The sequence below is a fragment of the Magallana gigas genome, chromosome 1 (genome assembly GCF_963853765.1).
Source record: "Magallana gigas chromosome 1, xbMagGiga1.1, whole genome shotgun sequence".
Lineage (NCBI taxonomy): Eukaryota > Metazoa > Mollusca > Bivalvia > Ostreida > Ostreidae > Magallana > Magallana gigas.
Genome location: NC_088853.1, coordinates 16,603,128 through 16,623,328, shown reverse-complemented (window position 1 = coordinate 16,623,328; position 20,201 = coordinate 16,603,128). Strand labels below are relative to the sequence as shown.

Sequence of the window (20,201 nt, the reverse complement as noted above, 5' to 3'; positions counted from 1 at the left end):
TAAAACACATCTGTGTGTCATATACTGCATGAAAGAGGATATTTTCCATCAAAAACTTTCTAGTCAAAATTCATTTTGTATTCAAAGTTAGTGCATTCACTGTTTCATTATGGAATAGTGAGATTTGATTTTTATTTAAAGAACATTATTTAAAGAAAATTTTTGTGATGATCAATGAAATCAATGCTCATCAAAGTAAGAGATATATTGTGACAGTTTGAACAGGAAGATTTTTTGCACTAATTTACATATCCTTGCAACTTTATGTTTTCACAATACCCACAAAAACTAATGCCCAAGAATATTATTCACATCAACACAAGTACTGTAAATAAACACTAACCTGATTGCATATCTCTTAACATTGTTTAGAATGAGTTCAGATGCTGATCTTTCTTACCATTGATCCTGGCATTTGTTATGACGGTGTTATTTGTACACACTGCCACTCCAAATCCCTCCAGCTCAGCGGTCACACGAAGGTTTATCCTCTCTGTATCCTTAACTTTCCCTGCAAAACATTAATGTATATATACATACTGTACATAGATTTTCTGATTCAAAGAATCAGGGGTTTCTGTATTGCATACTAAGGGTACCAACTACGGACCTGTCCAGTGGTGAACATTATGTGTTTCTGCACTATCTATCCTTCCTGTCTGAGTTTGTTCTGACCTTATAATGTGAACATTAATTTTTCTGACCTTTTCCCCACATTAACCTTAATTTTAAACAGGTGACCTCTCTTCGACATCATAATGATATTTTTTTCAACTTTAATCTCACTTGTACTCTAATTTTTTTTCTTTGTAACAAACTTTGACCTTTCTCTGACCTTATGATACACTGACCTTGAACTTTTGAACTTGATGACCTACCTTTTTGCTGTGACCCCTTTGACCCGGCCTGTTTATCTTTTGCGGTCTTTGGTTGGTCCTCCTTCTTTTTCTGGTCTTCTGCTTTGGTCTTTGCTTCCTTGGTCGGAGATTCTTCAACCTAAAAAATTAACATAATAAACAAAGCTTTCAAAAAAGAGTGACACTGTTTTATTTTATGATCAAACATTAAGTTTTTTTTTTTTAAACAGCAACATGTAACTGTTAAAAGATTTATACAGATAAAAATTATTAGACTCAGTTAACAAGCCCTCACATAAATGTAAACATGTCGAAACTTAAATCAAGACTAAGATCATAAATATTTAAGGTCTTCCGTTTCCAACGGAAGACCTTATTGTTTTCGTACTGTTTCTTATTATTATTATTAAGGTCTTCCATTTCCAACGGAAGACCTTATTGTTTTCGTACTGTTTCTTATTATTAAGGTCTTCCGTTTCCAACGGAAGACCTTATTGTTTTCGTACCGTTTATTATTATTTTTTTTTTCCAAATTTTGTGCACGCGATTTCTCGAAATCTACTCAACCGATCTGAACAATTTTTTCACAGATGATGGGAAATTATCTGAATTTTATATGTTTTTGAATTTTTTGTCGTCGTCACTTCCGGTCCGGATTTACGGTCGATTTTGTAATTTTTTACGACCAATTTTGTGTAGAGTTGATCTCAGAAACTATAAGAGATATGACTTTGAAATTTTCAGGATAGGTAGAGCATGGTTTGAAGTTGTGCACTATTTAGTTGTTTTGCACCAGTGGCGCTATTCCTTGGAGCTTGCTTAGGCACAAAAATGGGGTACAGATTTCGAATCAAAATTTCCATATGTTTTGATCTGTATCTTTTTATCAGTTGATATTTTGACAAGACATATAGAACAAAAGTAGTAGAGAATCAAAAGTTCTATCCAATAAAATCAAGAAAAAGGGGCTGGTCCCTTTAATTAGGGACCAAGAGACTCGTAAATTCTATTACGAATAACTTGAAAACGATAAATATTTTGTTATGCATTATAAAAATCAAAGTTGTTGATCTCTACATTATCGGTTTGAAAGAGTCATCGTCAGGCCCATGTCTGACGTAATTAGGGTTTTTATTCTTTATCTTCAATTTTTTTTTTTTTTTGGGGGGGGGGGGGGTAATTTTGAAATCGTATCGATATCTCATGGTATCATTTTATCTAAAAAAAAAAAAAAAAAATCGGACGGAAGACCTACTCGTTACTCGTAACGAGGTCGTATCTAGTGATACCAAATCCTGCACAATCTTCTACAAAAATCGTTATGTGCATGGCGTTTAAGAGTGGTAGACAATAAGTTGAATAATGTTGTCTGAGGTGGGATTGGAACGCACCTTTGGGTTCGCGCGTACGAATTTCATTGACCATGCAGAGAGTGCAATCAAAACCACTTAATTCATGGACGTGAGAGTGTGTTAATGCCACGGTAAGGACATAAATAGAAAGGTCAGGTCTAAATAATGTTAGTAATTGATTGAACAGTGGGGAACATGTCAGTTTCAAAAGCTGCGATCGGAAAGCAAACCGAAAGTAGAAATCGCGGGTTCAGTTTACACCAACGCAAGGATGTCGATAAACAATTAGTTATGCATTCTGCACATGTATTTCTGTTTTAAAAGTTTTTTTCACGTCGTTTACAAGGATAATCTACTGTTTGAATTAAATGGGATTGATATAATTATGCTTGATAAATGAAGAAATGACGAAACACGTAACATGTAAATTTATTCAGTATAAAATCGATGACTGTAATTTTCACAGTTTCAACATTCAGAAATAATGCATATCTTTTCTGATTTAACAAAATACAAAAAATATACATGCATCTGAATAGTTATACGTTTGCTTACATCCCGTGCACTGTGTACATTTTGATTCCCCGTACAATCAATACGTGCTGTTTGATTTCAGGATTTTAATTATAAATTGTTCATTCTGCTTAAGATTTGGCCGACAATAAGAATGAGGTCCGATGTACATTTACATGAGTTTTTATTTAAAATTGAGTGAAAGGATCGGGAGTTTCAAATTTTTCCCCTACAGATCAAGCCATACACGGCAGCTGAAGATTCAATAGTCATTTTTAGTCGCCTTAAACTCCTAAAAGGTGTCAAAAAGTAACCCCCGGACCACATTTTTTAAATTGTATTCTTTCCTCTGTACAATAAACCGAAAAGATTTTAAAAATCAGATGAATAGTATAAAAGTTACAATTTTTTTTTAGTTTTTTTTTTTTCATTTGTTTTTTTTTTTGGGGGGGGGGGGGGTTAGCCCCCTCTAAAACCCTTAATTTTTGGCAGTTTTATTCCCAAGACCCTTTCTAGGTCTGCTCATAACGTTAATCATTATATAGATGAAATATGGAAAGCTTCACTTTTAAACTGTGCGAGAAAACGAAGAACGCGTGATTTCAATATTTTACCTTATTAAGGTCTTCCGTTTCCAACGGAAGACCTTATTGTTTTCGTACCGTTTATTATTATTTTTTTTTTCCAAATTTTGTGCACGCGATTTCTCGAAATCTACTCAACCGATCTGAACAATTTTTTCACAGATGATGGGAAATTATCTGAATTTTATATGTTTTTGAATTTTTTGTCGTCGTCACTTCCGGTCCGGATTTACGGTCGATTTTGTAATTTTTTACGACCAATTTTGTGCAGAGTTGATCTCAGAAACTATAAGAGATATGACTTTGAAATTTTCAGGATAGGTAGAGCATGGTTTGAAGTTGTGCACTATTTAGTTGTTTTGCACCAGTGGCGCTATTCCTTGGAGCTTGCTTAGGCACAAAAATGGGGTACAGATTTCGAATCAAAATTTCCATATGTTTTGATCTGTATCTTTTTATCAGTTGATATTTTGACAAGACATATAGAACAAAAGTAGTAGAGAATCAAAAGTTCTATCCAATAAAATCAAGAAAAAGGGGCTGGTCCCTTTAATTAGGGACCAAGAGACTCGTAAATTCTATTACGAATAACTTGAAAACGATAAATATTTTGTTATGCATTATAAAAATCAAAGTTGTTGATCTCTACATTATCGGTTTGAAAGAGTCATCGTCAGGCCCATGTCTGACGTAATTAGGGTTTTTATTCTTTATCTTCAATTTTTTTTTTTTTTTGGGGGGGGGGGGGGGGGTAATTTTGAAATCGTATCGATATCTCATGGTATCATTTTATCTAAAAAAAAAAAAAAAAAATCGGACGGAAGACCTACTCGTTACTCGTAACGAGGTCGTATCTAGTGATACCAAATCCTGCACAATCTTCTACAAAAATCGTTATGTGCATGGCGTTTAAGAGTGGTAGACAATAAGTTGAATAATGTTGTCTGAGGTGGGATTGGAACGCACCTTTGGGTTCGCGCGTACGAATTTCATTGACCATGCAGAGAGTGCAATCAAAACCACTTAATTCATGGACGTGAGAGTGTGTTAATGCCACGGTAAGGACATAAATAGAAAGGTCAGGTCTAAATAATGTTAGTAATTGATTGAACAGTGGGGAACATGTCAGTTTCAAAAGCTGCGATCGGAAAGCAAACCGAAAGTAGAAATCGCGGGTTCAGTTTACACCAACGCAAGGATGTCGATAAACAATTAGTTATGCATTCTGCACATGTATTTCTGTTTTAAAAGTTTTTTTCACGTCGTTTACAAGGATAATCTACTGTTTGAATTAAATGGGATTGATATAATTATGCTTGATAAATGAAGAAATGACGAAACACGTAACATGTAAATTTATTCAGTATAAAATCGATGACTGTAATTTTCACAGTTTCAACATTCAGAAATAATGCATATCTTTTCTGATTTAACAAAATACAAAAAATATACATGCATCTGAATAGTTATACGTTTGCTTACATCCCGTGCACTGTGTACATTTTGATTCCCCGTACAATCAATACGTGCTGTTTGATTTCAGGATTTTAATTATAAATTGTTCATTCTGCTTAAGATTTGGCCGACAATAAGAATGAGGACCGATGTACATTTACATGAGTTTTTATTTAAAATTGAGTGAAAGGATCGGGAGTTTCAAATTTTTCCCCTACAGATCAAGCCATACACGGCAGCTGAAGATTCAATAGTCATTTTTAGTCGCCTTAAACTCCTAAAAGGTGTCAAAAAGTAACCCCCGGACCACATTTTTTAAATTGTATTCTCTCCTCTGTACAATAAACCGAAAAGATTTTAAAAATCAGATGAATAGTATAAAAGTTACAATTTTTTGTTAGTTTTTTTTTTTTCATTTGTTTTTTTTTTTTGGGGGGGGGGGGTTAGCCCCCTCTAAAACCCTTAATTTTTGGCAGTTTTATTCCCAAGACCCTTTCTAGGTCTGCTCATAACGTTAATCATTATATAGATGAAATATGGAAAGCTTCACTTTTAAACTGTGCGAGAAAACGAAGAACGCGTGATTTCAATATTTTACCTTATTAAGGTCTTCCGTTTCCAACGGAAGACCTTATTGTTTTCGTACCGTTTATTATTATTTTTTTTTTCCAAATTTTGTGCACGCGATTTCTCGAAATCTACTCAACCGATCTGAACAATTTTTTCACAGATGATGGGAAATTATCTGAATTTTATATGTTTTTGAATTTTTTGTCGTCGTCACTTCCGGTCCGGATTTACGGTCGATTTTGTAATTTTTTACGACCAATTTTGTGCAGAGTTGATCTCAGAAACTATAAGAGATATGACTTTGAAATTTTCAGGATAGGTAGAGCATGGTTTGAAGTTGTGCACTATTTAGTTGTTTTGCACCAGTGGCGCTATTCCTTGGAGCTTGCTTAGGCACAAAAATGGGGTACAGATTTCGAATCAAAATTTCCATATGTTTTGATCTGTATCTTTTTATCAGTTGATATTTTGACAAGACATATAGAACAAAAGTAGTAGAGAATCAAAAGTTCTATCCAATAAAATCAAGAAAAAGGGGCTGGTCCCTTTAATTAGGGACCAAGAGACTCGTAAATTCTATTACGAATAACTTGAAAACGATAAATATTTTGTTATGCATTATAAAAATCAAAGTTGTTGATCTCTACATTATCGGTTTGAAAGAGTCATCGTCAGGCCCATGTCTGACGTAATTAGGGTTTTTATTCTTTATCTTCAATTTTTTTTTTTTTTTTTGGGGGGGGGGGGGGGTAATTTTGAAATCGTATCGATATCTCATGGTATCATTTTATCTAAAAAAAAAAAAAAAAAATCGGACGGAAGACCTACTCGTTACTCGTAACGAGGTCGTATCTAGTTATTAGGGCTTTTCGACTTTCGGTCGAAAAGACCTATTGTTTTCGTTCTGTTTTATTATTATTATTCTTCTCGACAAAGTTTCGTCGGCGATTTTTTGAAAACGGAACCGAAAAATAAAAATTTAATGTTTGATTCTTTTAGCAATTTTTTAGTTCTCCCGTATGTCCCTTTTTGGACTTCCGCTCTATATACTTCCGGTTTACACATGCAAAAAAACAAAATATTAAAAGGACCTTTGTATCTATTTTATTTTTTGATTATAAACTATGAAATTTTGGATTTAGATACTTCATAGTTTGATATACAAAATTGTAAGCGACAACTTTTTTCTATCTCTTGCTGTTTTCGAGATATTAGACTTCAAACTATGAAAAAAGGGGGGATGAAAAAAGTAAAAATTGAAATTACCAACAAATTTGTTAAATGAGGAATGGGAAATGTTAAAACTGTCATAATTATCATATATTTAAAGTTTCGTTTGAAACCATTCACAACTTCCGGTTTTATAAGTTGATTAAAAATCGTCTATGGGTGTTTTAATGATAAACTGAATTCACGCGTGCTTCGTTTTCTCAAACAGTTTTCAAGTAAATATGTTCATATTTAACTTTTCAAATGAAGGACCAAATACGCAGACCGGAAAAGGTTTTGGGATTAAAATTTTGAAAAATAAGGGATCTAGAGGGGTCAAAGTTGAAAACAGCCCTTTAGCTGTAACTTTTATATTTTTCATCCGATTTTTAAAATCTTTTCGGCTTAGAGTTCAGAGTAGAGAGTACAATTTAAAAAATATGGTCCGAGGGGCCACTTTTTGACTCCTTAAAGGGGTTTTGAAGGCCCAAAGATAACATCTTGTTTAAATTTCAAAATTGTTTTTGGAAGAGTTATCTCGCTTTGCTCTAAGAATGTAGAGAATAAATACTCTTGGCATACCAAGTTTTGCGTCCCATGAATGAATACTTACTTTGAAATGATTTTTTGAAAATATTCTTCTGAAAATTAGAAGTGTAGCTACTTGTTAAATTCTGGAGTAATCTTTCTTTTCATACTGCAGTACTCATAAATTCCTATTTAAGCAACTGGTTAAACCGAGGCGTTTAGAAAATTTAGATTAGAGATATTTTTTTGACACTTTAAATAATAAAGGGAAACTGGGGCTGTCGAAAAGCCCTTACTTTTTGTTGAAGACAAAAAAAGTTCTAGTTATTATTATTTTCCAAATTTTGTGCACGAGATTTCTCGAAATCTGTTCGACCGATCTCAACCATTTTTTCACAGATGTTTGGGCGTGATCTAAACTTCATACATTTTTCTTAATTTTTTCGTAGTCACTTCCGGTACCGAATTGTCGGCCATTTTGTAATTTTTAACGACCCATTTTGTGCAGCTATAAACTCGAAAACCATAAGAGATATGAATATGAAATTTTCAGGATAGGTAGACTATAGTTTGAAGTTGTGCAGCATGTAGTTGTTTAATGCCTGTTGCGCCATTTCTTGGAGCTCGCCTGGGCACGAAAATTGGGTACGAATTTTCTTTCAAAATTTTCACACGTTTTGATTTATATCTTTTTATCAGTTGATATTTTGTTAAAACATATACAACAAAAGTGGCAGAGAATCAATAGTTCTTTCCAACGAAATCAGGAAAAAGGGGCTGGCCCCTTTATTTAGGGGCCAAGGCACTCGTAAACTCTATTACAAATAACTTAAAAACGATTTAGATTTTGTAATGCATTATAGAAGCAAAGTTGTTGATCGTACCAATATCCATTAGAAAAAATCATTGCCACGTTCATTTATTACGCAATTAGGGATTTTTAGGGGCCAAAGTACTTAAACGTTGACGCAATATAAATAGAGAAGAAGACATATTTTGTTAGACATCATAGAAAAGAAAATGTTTGAATTAGTGATTGAAATCGATTCCACTTATCAAAACACGAATTTCTGTCCCCATTAGGGATCTAGAGGCCTGGCTCCTAAAATATTCAATCATTTGTATCTAAAAAATGATCAACAATTTTAGATGGGTGTAAGAACAAAAATTGTTAGTATTCTTAAGACCTTTTCAAAGAAATCAAGAAAAAGGGGCTGGCCCCCTTTTTTTTGGGGGGGGGGGCAAGAAACTCGTAAAGTATATTACAAATTACATAAAAACGATTAAGATTTCGTAATGCATTATAAAAGCAAAGTTGTTAATTGTAGCAATATCTATCTGGAAAACTCATTGCAACACCCATTTATTACGTAATTAGGGATTTGTATACATTATCTGAAAGTGTGTGTGTGTGTGTGTGTGGGGGGGGGGGGGTAATTCTAAAATATATCGATTATTCATGGTATGATTAAAAACAGAAATCGCAAGGAAGACCTACTCGTTACTCGTAACGAGATCGTATCTAGTTATTATTATTTTTTTCCACGAATTTTGTGCACGCGATTTCTCGAAAACTATTCGGCCGATTTCGACCATTTTTTCTCAGATGATAGCCAGTGGTCATAATTCTAGAAGTTTTTTGAAATTTTGAAATCGGCACTTCCGGTTCCGATTTACGGCCGATTTTGTCAGTTTTTACGACCCATTTTGTGCAGACATAAACTCAGAGACTATCAGAGATAGGAATATGAAATTTTCAGGATAGGTAGACCATAGGTTGAAGTTGTGCACAATGTAGTTTTTTGGCGCCAGTGGCGCCATTTCTATGAGCTCGCCTAGGCTCGAAAATTGGGTACGAATTTCGAATCAAATTTTTCATACGTTTTGATCTGTATCTTTTTATGAGTTGATATTTTGTCAAAACATATATAACAAAAAAGGTAGATAATCGAAAGTTCTTTTCAACAAAATCATGAAATAGGGGCTGGCCCCTTAAATTAGGGGCCAAGACACTCATAAACTCTATTACAAATAACATAAAAACGATAAAGATTTTGTAATGCATTATAGAAGCAAAGTTGTTGATCGTACCAATATCTTTTAGGAAAAAAACATTGCCACGCCCATTTATTACGTAATTAGGGATTTTTAGGGGCCAAAGTACTTAAACTTTGACGAAAAATAACTAGAAAAGTATACATATTTTGTTAGACATCATAGAAGAGAAAATGTTTGAATAAATGATTTAAATTGATTCCACTTATCAAAACACGCATTTCTGTCCCCATTAAGGATCTAGAGGGCTGGCCCCTAAAATATTCAATCATTTGTATCTCAAAAGTGATCAACAATTTTAGATGGATATAAGAACAAAAAATGTTAGTATTCATGAGACCTTTCGTATAAAATCAAGAAAAAGGGGCTGGCCCCTTTTTTTAGGGGCCAAGGCACTCTTAAACTCTATTACAATTAACTTAAAAACGAAAAAGATTTTGTAATGCATTATAGAAGCAAAGTTGTTGATCGTACCAATATCTATTAGAAAAAATCATTGCCACGCCCATTTATTACGTAATTAGGGATTTTTAGGGGCCACAGTACTTAAACTTTGACGAAAAATAACTAGAAAAGTAGAAATATTTTGTTAGACATCATAGAAGAGAAAATGTTTGAATTTATGATTTAAATCGATTCCACTTATCAAAACACGAATTTCCGTCCCCATTAATGATCTAGAGGGCTGGCCCCTAAAATATTCATACATTTGTATCTCAGAAATGATCAACAATATTACATGGGTGTAAGAACAAAAATTATTTGTATTCTCAAGACCTTTTCAAACAAATCAAGAAAAAGGGGCTGGCCCCTTAAATTAGGGGCCAATGCACTCGTTAACCCTATTACAAATAACTTAAAAACGATAAAGATTTTGTAATGCATTATAGAAGCAAAGTTGTTGATCGTACCAATATCTATTAGAAAAAATTATTGCCACGCCCATTTATTACGTAATTAGGGATTTTTAGGGGCCAGAGTACTTAAACTTTGACTCAATATAACTAGAGAAGTAGACATATTTTGTTAGACATCATAGAAGAGAAAATGTTTGAATTAATGATTTAAATCGATTCCAGTTATCAAAGCACGAATTTCTGTCCCCATTAAGGATCTAGAGGGCTGGCCCCTAAAATATTCATACATTTGTATCTCAAAAATGATCAACAATTTTAGATGGGTGTAAGAACAAAAATTGTTAATATTCTTAAGACCTTTTCAAAGAAATCAAGAAAAAGGGGCTGGTCCCTTTTTTTTTGGGGGGGGGGGGGGGGGCAAGAAACTCGTAAAGTCTTTTACAAATTACATAAAAACGATTAAGATTTCGTAATGTATTATAAAAGCAAAGTTGTTAATTGTAGCAATATCTATCTGGAAAACTCATTGCCACACCCATTTATCACGTAATAATGGATTTGTATACATTATCTGAAAGTGGGAGGGGGGGGGGATAATTCTAGAATTGTATCGATTATTCATGGTATGATTTAAAACAGAAATCGCAAGGAAGACCTACTCGTTACTCGTAACGAGATCGTATCTAGTTACATTTTATTTTTTTAAATTCAGTTCTAAATTCAAAAATACGAAATACACAGTAAGTTGAAACCTCGGTCTTGAAATCTCCTGTCTTCCAAGTATTTCATTTTCAGGGGTGTAGATGGGAGGGTTGGGGGAAGGTTATCCTTTTCCCTATTTTGAGGGGGGATCATTTTACATCACAAAATAAATCAAGATAATGGAATACAGTTTTATATGTCTTATACCTGCAAACTCTTCTGCAGTTGAGCTGCAAACTTCATCACACTAAGCAGAGCCTCCTGGTGAAGCAGTACTTCAAGGGAGGTAAATGTTACACCGATCTTCTGCTCCGTGTTCTCAAACGTCGATTCAAACTCAGGTCCCTCTGGATCAGCCTGATCAAACAGTCAACACAGTTTGAAAAATCACAAATATTACAAAAATGAGGGAAGATTTCATGACACTAAAATATTAAAAGAATATATGCATTGTGATTAACCTTACAAATTTTTATGTTAAGTCTTAGAACAGCTTTAATGTTCCAAAATTTAACTCAGTTTTATCATGCATTGTATTATTTTATTGCAATATCTTTTAACCAATCAATTTCTCAGACAATTATTCAATGGTGGTTCTTAAACATGGCATGGGGCGATCAATATGGACACAGAACAAAATGTTGGTGAAACTGACCTTGTGGAAGGTGAAGGTCAGTAGACGTGTCTCCTCATTAGTGGGCGTGTTAATCAAGTTAATCAGAGGTCCGCCCTCCAGCACTGTCAAAGCAAGGAAAATAATTAAATCTAGAATCTGACCCATTGCAAATTGTATCAAGATAGTTAGAATGGAAACAGATTTGGTTTGGCATCATAATCCTATAGTTACTGAATCAAATGAGTATAGTCTGGCTTATTGGAATGTACTAATTAGTCTCAGAGTAACTTTATCTGAATGTCTTAGGATTACCGGTATATAATCACTGCAAATTTTATATCTTCATCTTCCCATCTTTGAACACAAGATAAAGGGTAAAGCGATATTTACCTCTCATTATCATAAAATTCAATACAGTAAAACGCTTAAAATGAAGTGCCAGTGATTTTACTTTGGTATAATTGTAAATCGATAAATCCATCAAGTTAAAACCATATTATAAAGTTTCAATGAATGAAAATCAATTCACTGTAAGCCTCAATTCATTGTAAGCGTGTTAGCTATAACAGTTACTGTGTTTTACTGTATATATAAATATATATGCCAATGAATGTTTTCTGAAAAATCATTATGTTATAGAATGATTTCAATATCAGTGTAACACTGGAAACTAACTGCTGATGTCATAGTAATAATTTGTTACTGTAACTTTTTTTAAGGTTGGAGAATACCTGATGATGCCATGCTATCAATTTGTTACTATATTTAACACTGGAGTTTACCTGATGATGTCATGCTATCAATTTGTTACTATATTTAACACTGGAGTTTACCTGATGATGTCAAAGAATCAAGTTGTTGATTCAAACTTTCTGTGGCTGTTGGAACATGCAATAAAAATATAATGTCACTCAAAAAGCTAACAAACAAAGAACAAGTGAAAACAAAATAAAACTGCATCATAATATTTGTTAGTTGTATGGAAGAATGTAAAATAGTGATCTGGAATGAAAAGAGCTCTGAGAGAGAGAGAGAGAGAGAGAGAGAGAGAGAGAGAGAGAGAGAGAGACAGACAGACAGACAGACAGACAGACAGAGACAGAGGGAGGTTGGTATAATTAATGATACTTAACAATGGAGTAAGGAAGGTTAAATAAGATTTAAAGAGTTTAATTAAAAGGGAGAGAAAAAATCAAGAGCAAATAAAGATACAAATGTGAGAGAGAGCAAATGAAAGAGAAAAACAAGTAAAACTAGAACTTTTTTTTGTCTTCAACAAAAAGTAAGGGCTTTTCGACAGCCCCATTATCCCCTTTTAATTAAATGTTTAAAGAAAATATTCTCTAGTTTATTTCCAAGTGTTCTAAACGCCTTGGTATCCCAAGTTGCTTAGATAGCAACTTATGAGTAGTGCAATGTGAAAAGAAAGATAACTCCAGAACTTTACAGGTAGCTACACTTTAAATTTCCAGAAAAATATTTTCAAAAAATCATATTGAAGTAAGTATTCATTCCCTGGACACCAAATTTAGTATGCCTACAGTATTAATGCTCCTTATTCTTACAACAAAGCGAGACAACTCTTTGTAAAAAAAAAAGAATGAAATTTGAACAAGTTCTGATCTTTAGGTCCTTCAAACCCCTATAAGGACTCAAAAAGTGGCCCCTCGGACCATAATTTTAAAATTGTACTCTTTATTCTCAACAATAAACTGAAAAGATTTTTATAATCGGATGAAAGGTAAAAAAGTTACAGCTAAAAGGCTGTTTTGCACGTTGGCCCCTGCAGATCCCTAATTTTTTCGAGTTGTCTACCCAAAACTTTTTCAGGTCTCCGGATTGTGTGTGTCATTATACAGATGAAATATTGTAGCAATTACTTGAAAACCTTTTGAGAAAACGAACCACGCGTGATTTTTGTTTAACATTGCAACTCCCTTAGGCGATTTCATTGACCTATAAAACCGGAAGTAGTCATAATATTTTAATGAAACTAAGAATATATGTTAATTACATCTATGTTAATAATATATTGGCGTTAAATAATTTTTCAAAGGTCATTAAATTTTTTTGTTTTCTCATCCCCCCTTTTCTAAAGTTTAGGACTTTATATCTCAAAAACGGTAAGATATAGAAAGTTGTGTACGCTTACAATTTTGTACAGCAAGACAAGATGCATCTAATTCTAAAAGTTGAACATTCTAATATAAACACTAAACTAAGCATCGCGTTTTAATCAATTTTTACATTTTTCCTTGTAAAAACCGGAAGTACCGGAACCGGAAATCAAAAACCTTACATTCCATGGATTAAGAGATTTGCTGTAAGACCGTTTCAAAATTGTATCAATATTGCTTCCAGTTTTCAAAAAATCTGTCGAGAAAAATAATAATAATAATAATAATAAAAAAAGACAAAAACAATAGGTCTTTTCGACCGAAAGTCGAAAAGCCCTAATCAAAGTACTGAAGTACTGACGGGAGTTAATTTTATCGAATATTAATTATCTTAAATTCAACGATATGTTATTTTGCTTGGCAAGTAGTTTATAATCTCTTTTTGAATTACGCACATTTTTATAATATGGATTCTCGGATTTTTCCGACAAGAATTTCGAGAAAACCTCTAATGAATCACGTTGTGTAATATTTAAAAATAGAATTGATTTCATCAAACTATGTATCGGTATTCAAATTTATTTCAAAAAGTGTATGGATCCAACCAATAATGAACTCTAGTCTCATTCAACCAGATTCTCGGCTGTCTCCGTTAATCTTCGACATGTAAGAGATACCAGGTCGCGTGATAGATTGATGATGCGACATCTAAATATAGACTGACTCTCTGCTTGTCGGAGATGTACGGAGACAGCCGCTGGTTGAACGAGGCTATATTGAACTCTGGCGTAGGAATACATACGACTGCAAAAAACTTCTAAATTGTTCCTACTATTTAAAATCTGTCAGTGACTATTTCTTAAGTATTAATAAATAAGTTTCCTTTAAATTTAAAAAAATGCTTCAGCGTACATTACATCGAATTAAAATCAACTCCCAAAAAGCACATGAAAATGAAAAAATTTGAGAGAGAGAGAGAGAGAGAGAGGACTTGTTAAGGATTTTTTAAACAATCAAATCAAGTTCATAAAATTGACATTATTTTTCATTGGTCACTATTTACCAATCGAACAAGAACTTAACTTAGTCACCACAGAGAGACCATTGTGCTCTCACTGGAACAAATTACCATTCTTCTTTATATCAAATCAATAAAGTTTGATCAAATGTAAAATCAAGTTAAAAGGTGATTGCTATCAAATTTTGACCTGTAAGATATCTGGTTTGCTTAAACGTAATGCATTATCACTCACTACCATTCAGATTCTAAGTTTTGAAAAAATAAGTTGTGCCATATCATGGTACACATATAATAATGCTGAAGCAGGGCTCGACATTAACGCTTGTCCGCTTGTCCGGTACCAGTTAAAAAAATATACGGACAAGTGAATATTGCTTGCCACTTGTCCGACTGGACAAGTGCATTTTTATGTAAAGAAGTCTCCAACATTTTAAAAAGTAAAGAAAGTTTTGTGATAAGTTTATCTGTAGTCCCGTTATAAGTTTATCGATTAGTTATTTTGAATTTGATCCCGACTTCAAATTGAATCAATTGAGTTACTCTTGATCGGGATTGAAGTTCACTAATTACAAACAACTTTCAATATTGATCTGTAAAGATGTGGATCTTAGTTCTTACACAGTACCAAACACACATGTTATCAAAAAGAAAGGAAGAATAGGTAGCAAAGATAAACTTAAAAGGATTATGGAAAGAAATGTAATTTATATTAGGTTCCATTCATCATTGATAGACTATGATGACTTTTTATGTTTAGTTTAAAAAACAGATGAGAAATCAATTTAAGAGTTACATGTATTTTAAAATTTAAAATGTCTTGTAATTTGCCATGACAAAGCTACAGCTGACAAATCATGTTTAATGTTATATGAAACCAATACATTTAGGAAAGACACTTTAAGTTTCCATTTAAGAAGTCAGGTTATTAATGATGGCAAGAATAATCGATAAATGACTTTATTTTAGTAATACAGAACTGTAGTTTTCAAGTTGACAATATTTGATCTTTAATACTGAAAAATTTTTGGACAAGTGAAGTTGAAGTTCGGACAAGTAAATATCTTGGTCACTTGTCCGAATGGACAAGTAGGAAAAAAAGTTAATGTAGAGCCCTGTGAAGCTATTGAATCGATCAGAAAAGAAAGGGCTCTCTGTGTGACATCTTGAGGACATAAAATAATTTCATAACTTTGAAATCCAATAAGGCCTAAAAAAAAAATAGGTTTGTTTCCGCTTTCCCGACCGACCCTAACTTAAACCCGCCGACCCAAAAAAATTTTTCGAGTTTTTTCGTAAATTTCCGTTTTTATCCGTTTTTTGTTAAAATTTCGTTTTTATCCGATTTAAAAATTTATTGTGTCCTCCAAACTTAAGTCGTAAAAACGCTTATAGAACTTATTGAGATGTCATCAGTGTTGTGTAGATGTTTGTTATTTACAAATGGCAGCACATGTCGTGCCAGTTGAGCTCGAGAAATGTTCCCACCAGCCGGGGAAAAAGTTCATCACATCATTTAAATAATGACAACAAATACTTGTTTTTTTTTTTATCTTACCCAGTTTAATAGATAAATGGTTTAATATGCACAATTGAACAGATGGAGAGGGAAAAAAAAAAGATTAAAAAAAAAAAAAAAGCCGACCGACCGACCCTAATTTTTTTCAGCCTGAAAGCGGAAACAAACCTTTTTTTTTTTAGGCCTAATACACAATATTCATGCTGAAAATGTTGTAAACCAAGTTTGTTTTTTTTTTGGTCATGACAACTTTACCATTCAACTCTCCAATTATCACCATGAGTAGTTTCTGACAATTATGTCAAACAATCTTTGTCTCAAAAAAGTTCGTTCACTGTATCAAACACTTTAAAATTGGCATACTGACCTCCTGTTCTTATGTGTTCTTAGATCTCTCAAAACTGACCTTTGAACTTGAGATTCTGCAAGTAGATTCCCCCTAAGTAGGCCTCAGCCTCCATATCAAATTTCCTGGTGGTTACATTGGTTCCCATTGTTGTGAGAACCAGTTTAATCATCGGAATATCCCCATCCTCTGTGTGTTCTTGCAAGCAGACAGACACCTGCAAAGTGACCAATCATTAGAGAGAAGCAAGAGAGGAAAATGACACCCAAACAGATAGAAGAAGAATTGACAGCAAAAGGAAACAATTGACTCCTCAATAAAATCAGATGGGATTTTTTTTATTTAACACTGATGGTATTTTCTTTTGTTACTGTTGCATGAACTATTATCATCCCATACTGACCTGTTAATTTAATGACTTTGTATATAATACACCCTATTGTTGACTATATAAAAATTTTCTAATCAAAAATAAGCCTTATGCATTTTTTTGGATGGGGGTTTAGAATTGGCATTGATGGAGTAAGATATTCACCATCTTGCTGTGACCCATGTCAGCCAATCAGAATGGAGGATTCTGACACAAATTGAATGTGTCTTAGATTGTCTAATTTAACCTACCTCTTTTATTTCAAACTTCATCTCCATTATAGTTCTGTTCACTACATCTTGTGGGCGGGATGGACCAGATTCACCTTCCTGTCAATCAAAAAGTTTCCAACCAATCAAACAGGTTCATGCATTATAGCCAATGACCAAAGTAGAACATTCTTTCTATTACAGATTATGTAGTCTTTCCTTTTAAGTACTAGGTAATTTGGTAATTTCAGAAAAGTTAGCATTCAAAATATTTAAATGTAAAACCACTACTAGATTGTTTTCATTAGATTGACCTGTACATAGGTTTAAGGTAGATTACCTGCTCAGCCATTTCAGCCGAAACGTTGACCACTTTCTTCATGATCCGATTCTCGTTGACATCCAGGGGAATATCAAAAGCATCCTGTAATTGAAATCAGACTCTTCAGTCAAACTTTCACTTGTAAAGTCAATATACACTATATACAGAAATGTCCCATGCACCTGTTTACAATTCATAAAGGCATTAATAGATATCAGGAAGATTTATATTGACTCAACTATTTATGGCTGCAAGAGCTATTATAACAGTCGTAATAGCACAGCCTTACTATTTTAGCATCTATATATCAACTTCTCTATCAACATATACAAGCAAGATAAAATCAAATCACTGAAATCACCGACACAAATTGTTGATATAGATATTTTTTAATGTCTAAACTTGAAAACTATGCAAGTAAAAAAGACTGACCCTATTAAAGGTACAAATAAATCAATAATTATTTCATTTTGGTGTGAACAGATATTAAATTGCAAAATTCTGAATAATCACTTGACTTCACCTTGACTACCTTTTATACCATCTTATGAAAGACCTGAACGGTCATGGCCAATATGGATTTTTACATAGCTACACCAACTGCTCTATAAGTCAATGATATTGGGCTAAAAATAGCACCCTGAGGGTCAATGAGACTCACAGAGAAGACATCCATATCTTCCAGTTCCTGATCCTCGTCCCCGGCCTCGGGGAGGGGGATACTCTGGGCCAGCTGGAGGATTTCCTGTAGACGCAGGTCAGACAGGCTCAGGCTCAGTAATGGGAGATCCCCAGACATCTTCATCCTGGATAAAAATAGCAGCCAATCAGAAGCCAAGCTTAGGCTAAGGAATGGGAGAAGCATGAAACTTGACAGTTGGTTTGGGTCGGTTTTAATTGTACTAATACTTAATTTTTTTCTTAAAATTTTACGAATTAAAATGGAATGAGACAGTTACAGAAAAATATGATTATGACATTTATGAATTCTTTTAAAATTATATACATGTATTTTAAAGGATTTTAACAGTTTCTATAAAACACAGCAATGTAGTATTAAAGTGGGGTTCCTTAAACACAGAGTTGTCATAAGTCATCACTTACTTGGCCAATCGTCGGTCATTGTCAAACATGCTCTTCTGTAAAAGGAGGTTGATAGAGATGGGTAGAAGGACATGCTGAGGGGAAGTCCCTGCCAGTCTGGCAGAATTCCAATCCTCTCCTGAAATAATGGACAACCGACAGTTCAACTGATCAACCATAGATTCATCCTTAAACTTAAACTTACTTATAATTGATTAACTGGACTGCATTAAAAATCCCTCGAAATTTCCGTGACTATAGAGTTACCAATTAAAAAACTATGATCATAAAATTTTGTTTCATTCCTGACCAGTTATTCCTAGAAAATAATAATATTTTTGGACAAAGAACTACCAATTTAAAATATTCTTACAAATGCATACTGTGCAGTGTTTAATTAACAGTTGGCATGATCAATTTACCTGGTTTTGCATAAAGGAGTTGAACTCTGTCTAACTTGATCTTGAAATTGTCATAAGCTCTGGACATCACTTCCTCAACAGCCATAGCCTGTTAATAAATGACCAAAGGCATGAAAGGCCTCAATGTCTTCAATCTTTTAAAACAAAAAATCCAAAACAAACCATTCAATTTTTGAACAGATTATTGGATCATAAATGACCAAATCTCATTGTAATAAGCACTTGAATTGAATTTTGATGATCAATTTAGTTTAAACAATATCCATTCATTAAGCATTTTTAAATTATATGTCACAGAGTTTCATTAAAAAAATTCAAACTATAAACTACACATTCATATTATATATTCTAATATATAATGATGACATAACTGTAAAAGAAACAAAATTCAGCTCATATCATTTTACAATAAATGTAACTGAACAATGTTACAGATAACATACAGAATGTAACTCATAACATTTGGCATTTGAAGTTAATAAAATTAAATGTAGTCTCCCTGTTTTGGGAAACATTAACAAGTAATTCCAACAACAAAAAAATAATCTACCCAACAGGATATCTTTATCCATAACAATGGATTATCCCCAAAAGGATATTTTTCATTAATAAAAATTTTTAATAAATTTAACCTAAAATCAGTCTACCCTTTACTTATAGCATGCATCATCAAAATAACATTTAGAAAATTACAAAATTCCTCAAAATTGAAGTCAAATGAAGTGAAGAAGACCCCAATAACATGCATTACCAGAAGAACTTCCTGAAAACAACAATGAAATATGTTTCCTTGAGTTTTAAAATGCATGAACATTATTTGAACATAGTATCTTGAAGAAAAACGTCATTCAGATATTTTTAAATGTAATCTCCCACTCTCTCTCTCTCTCTCTCTCTCTCTTTCTCTCTCTATTTCTCTCTGTGTTTTGACTCCTTTTTAGATGTACAGTTTGCTGTTCATTCAACCTTTTCCTGAACACTCATAATAATTACTATCCAAAAGATATATGTTATTAATTTGATAAAACTTGCATCATTCTCTTTTTTAATAACAATGACTTAAGGTAGGTAAAGATAGGCTTGAAATAAAATCATGCCAGAAAGTTTGAAAAAATTTATTTCAAAGTCGAGTCCCCTGAAAACCTGTTTCAAAATTTCGCAGGCTGACAAAAATCTTGTAGTCGGAAGATGAATAAAATATAAATCATTTAATATATCTACCATCTTTGGATACAGAATTTTCCTTGAATTGCTCCATAGTTTGGACTAAAGAAGATCACATCAGCAGAGGTTAACATATCTAAACATGTCTTCATTAAAAGCATCACCCTTAATCATTTGATTCATAAAACACTATCTTTATCAGTTTTAAAATAAATGTCCTTTACTAAAACAAATTCTAAAGATACTAATCTAAGTATTAAATCGCTCCAATAAAACATTGTTTAATGTACAGTACGGTAAACTATTTATAAAACTAAATCATTTGGTTAACGT

At 33.1% G+C, this 20,201-nt stretch overlaps 1 protein-coding gene across 6 annotated transcripts in view; it reads right to left on the bottom strand.

Moving 5' to 3' along the window:
• LOC105332910 (intermembrane lipid transfer protein VPS13A) overlaps positions 1 to 20,201 on the bottom strand; it is an 84,133-nt gene that overhangs the window by 42,137 nt on the left and 21,795 nt on the right. For 4 of the 6 annotated variants that reach the window (XM_066084313.1, XM_066084317.1, XM_066084333.1 and 1 more), the window contains exons 22-33: positions 19,926 to 19,970; positions 18,705 to 18,792; positions 18,304 to 18,421; positions 17,861 to 18,005; positions 17,218 to 17,301; positions 16,920 to 16,997; positions 16,359 to 16,515; positions 12,132 to 12,176; positions 11,338 to 11,420; positions 10,890 to 11,039; positions 879 to 996; positions 401 to 511 (exon numbers count right to left, since the gene is read on the bottom strand). In XM_066084313.1, coding sequence (XP_065940385.1) covers positions 401 to 511; positions 879 to 996; positions 10,890 to 11,039; positions 11,338 to 11,420; positions 12,132 to 12,176; positions 16,359 to 16,515; positions 16,920 to 16,997; positions 17,218 to 17,301; positions 17,861 to 18,005; positions 18,304 to 18,421; positions 18,705 to 18,792; positions 19,926 to 19,970 — 1,222 coding nt within the window. The remainder of the gene's footprint in view (positions 1 to 400; positions 512 to 878; positions 997 to 10,889; positions 11,040 to 11,337; positions 11,421 to 12,131; positions 12,177 to 16,358; positions 16,516 to 16,919; positions 16,998 to 17,217; positions 17,302 to 17,860; positions 18,006 to 18,303; positions 18,422 to 18,704; positions 18,793 to 19,925; positions 19,971 to 20,201) is intronic. The other 2 variants (XM_066084332.1, XM_066084329.1) reach the window with 2 other exon arrangements.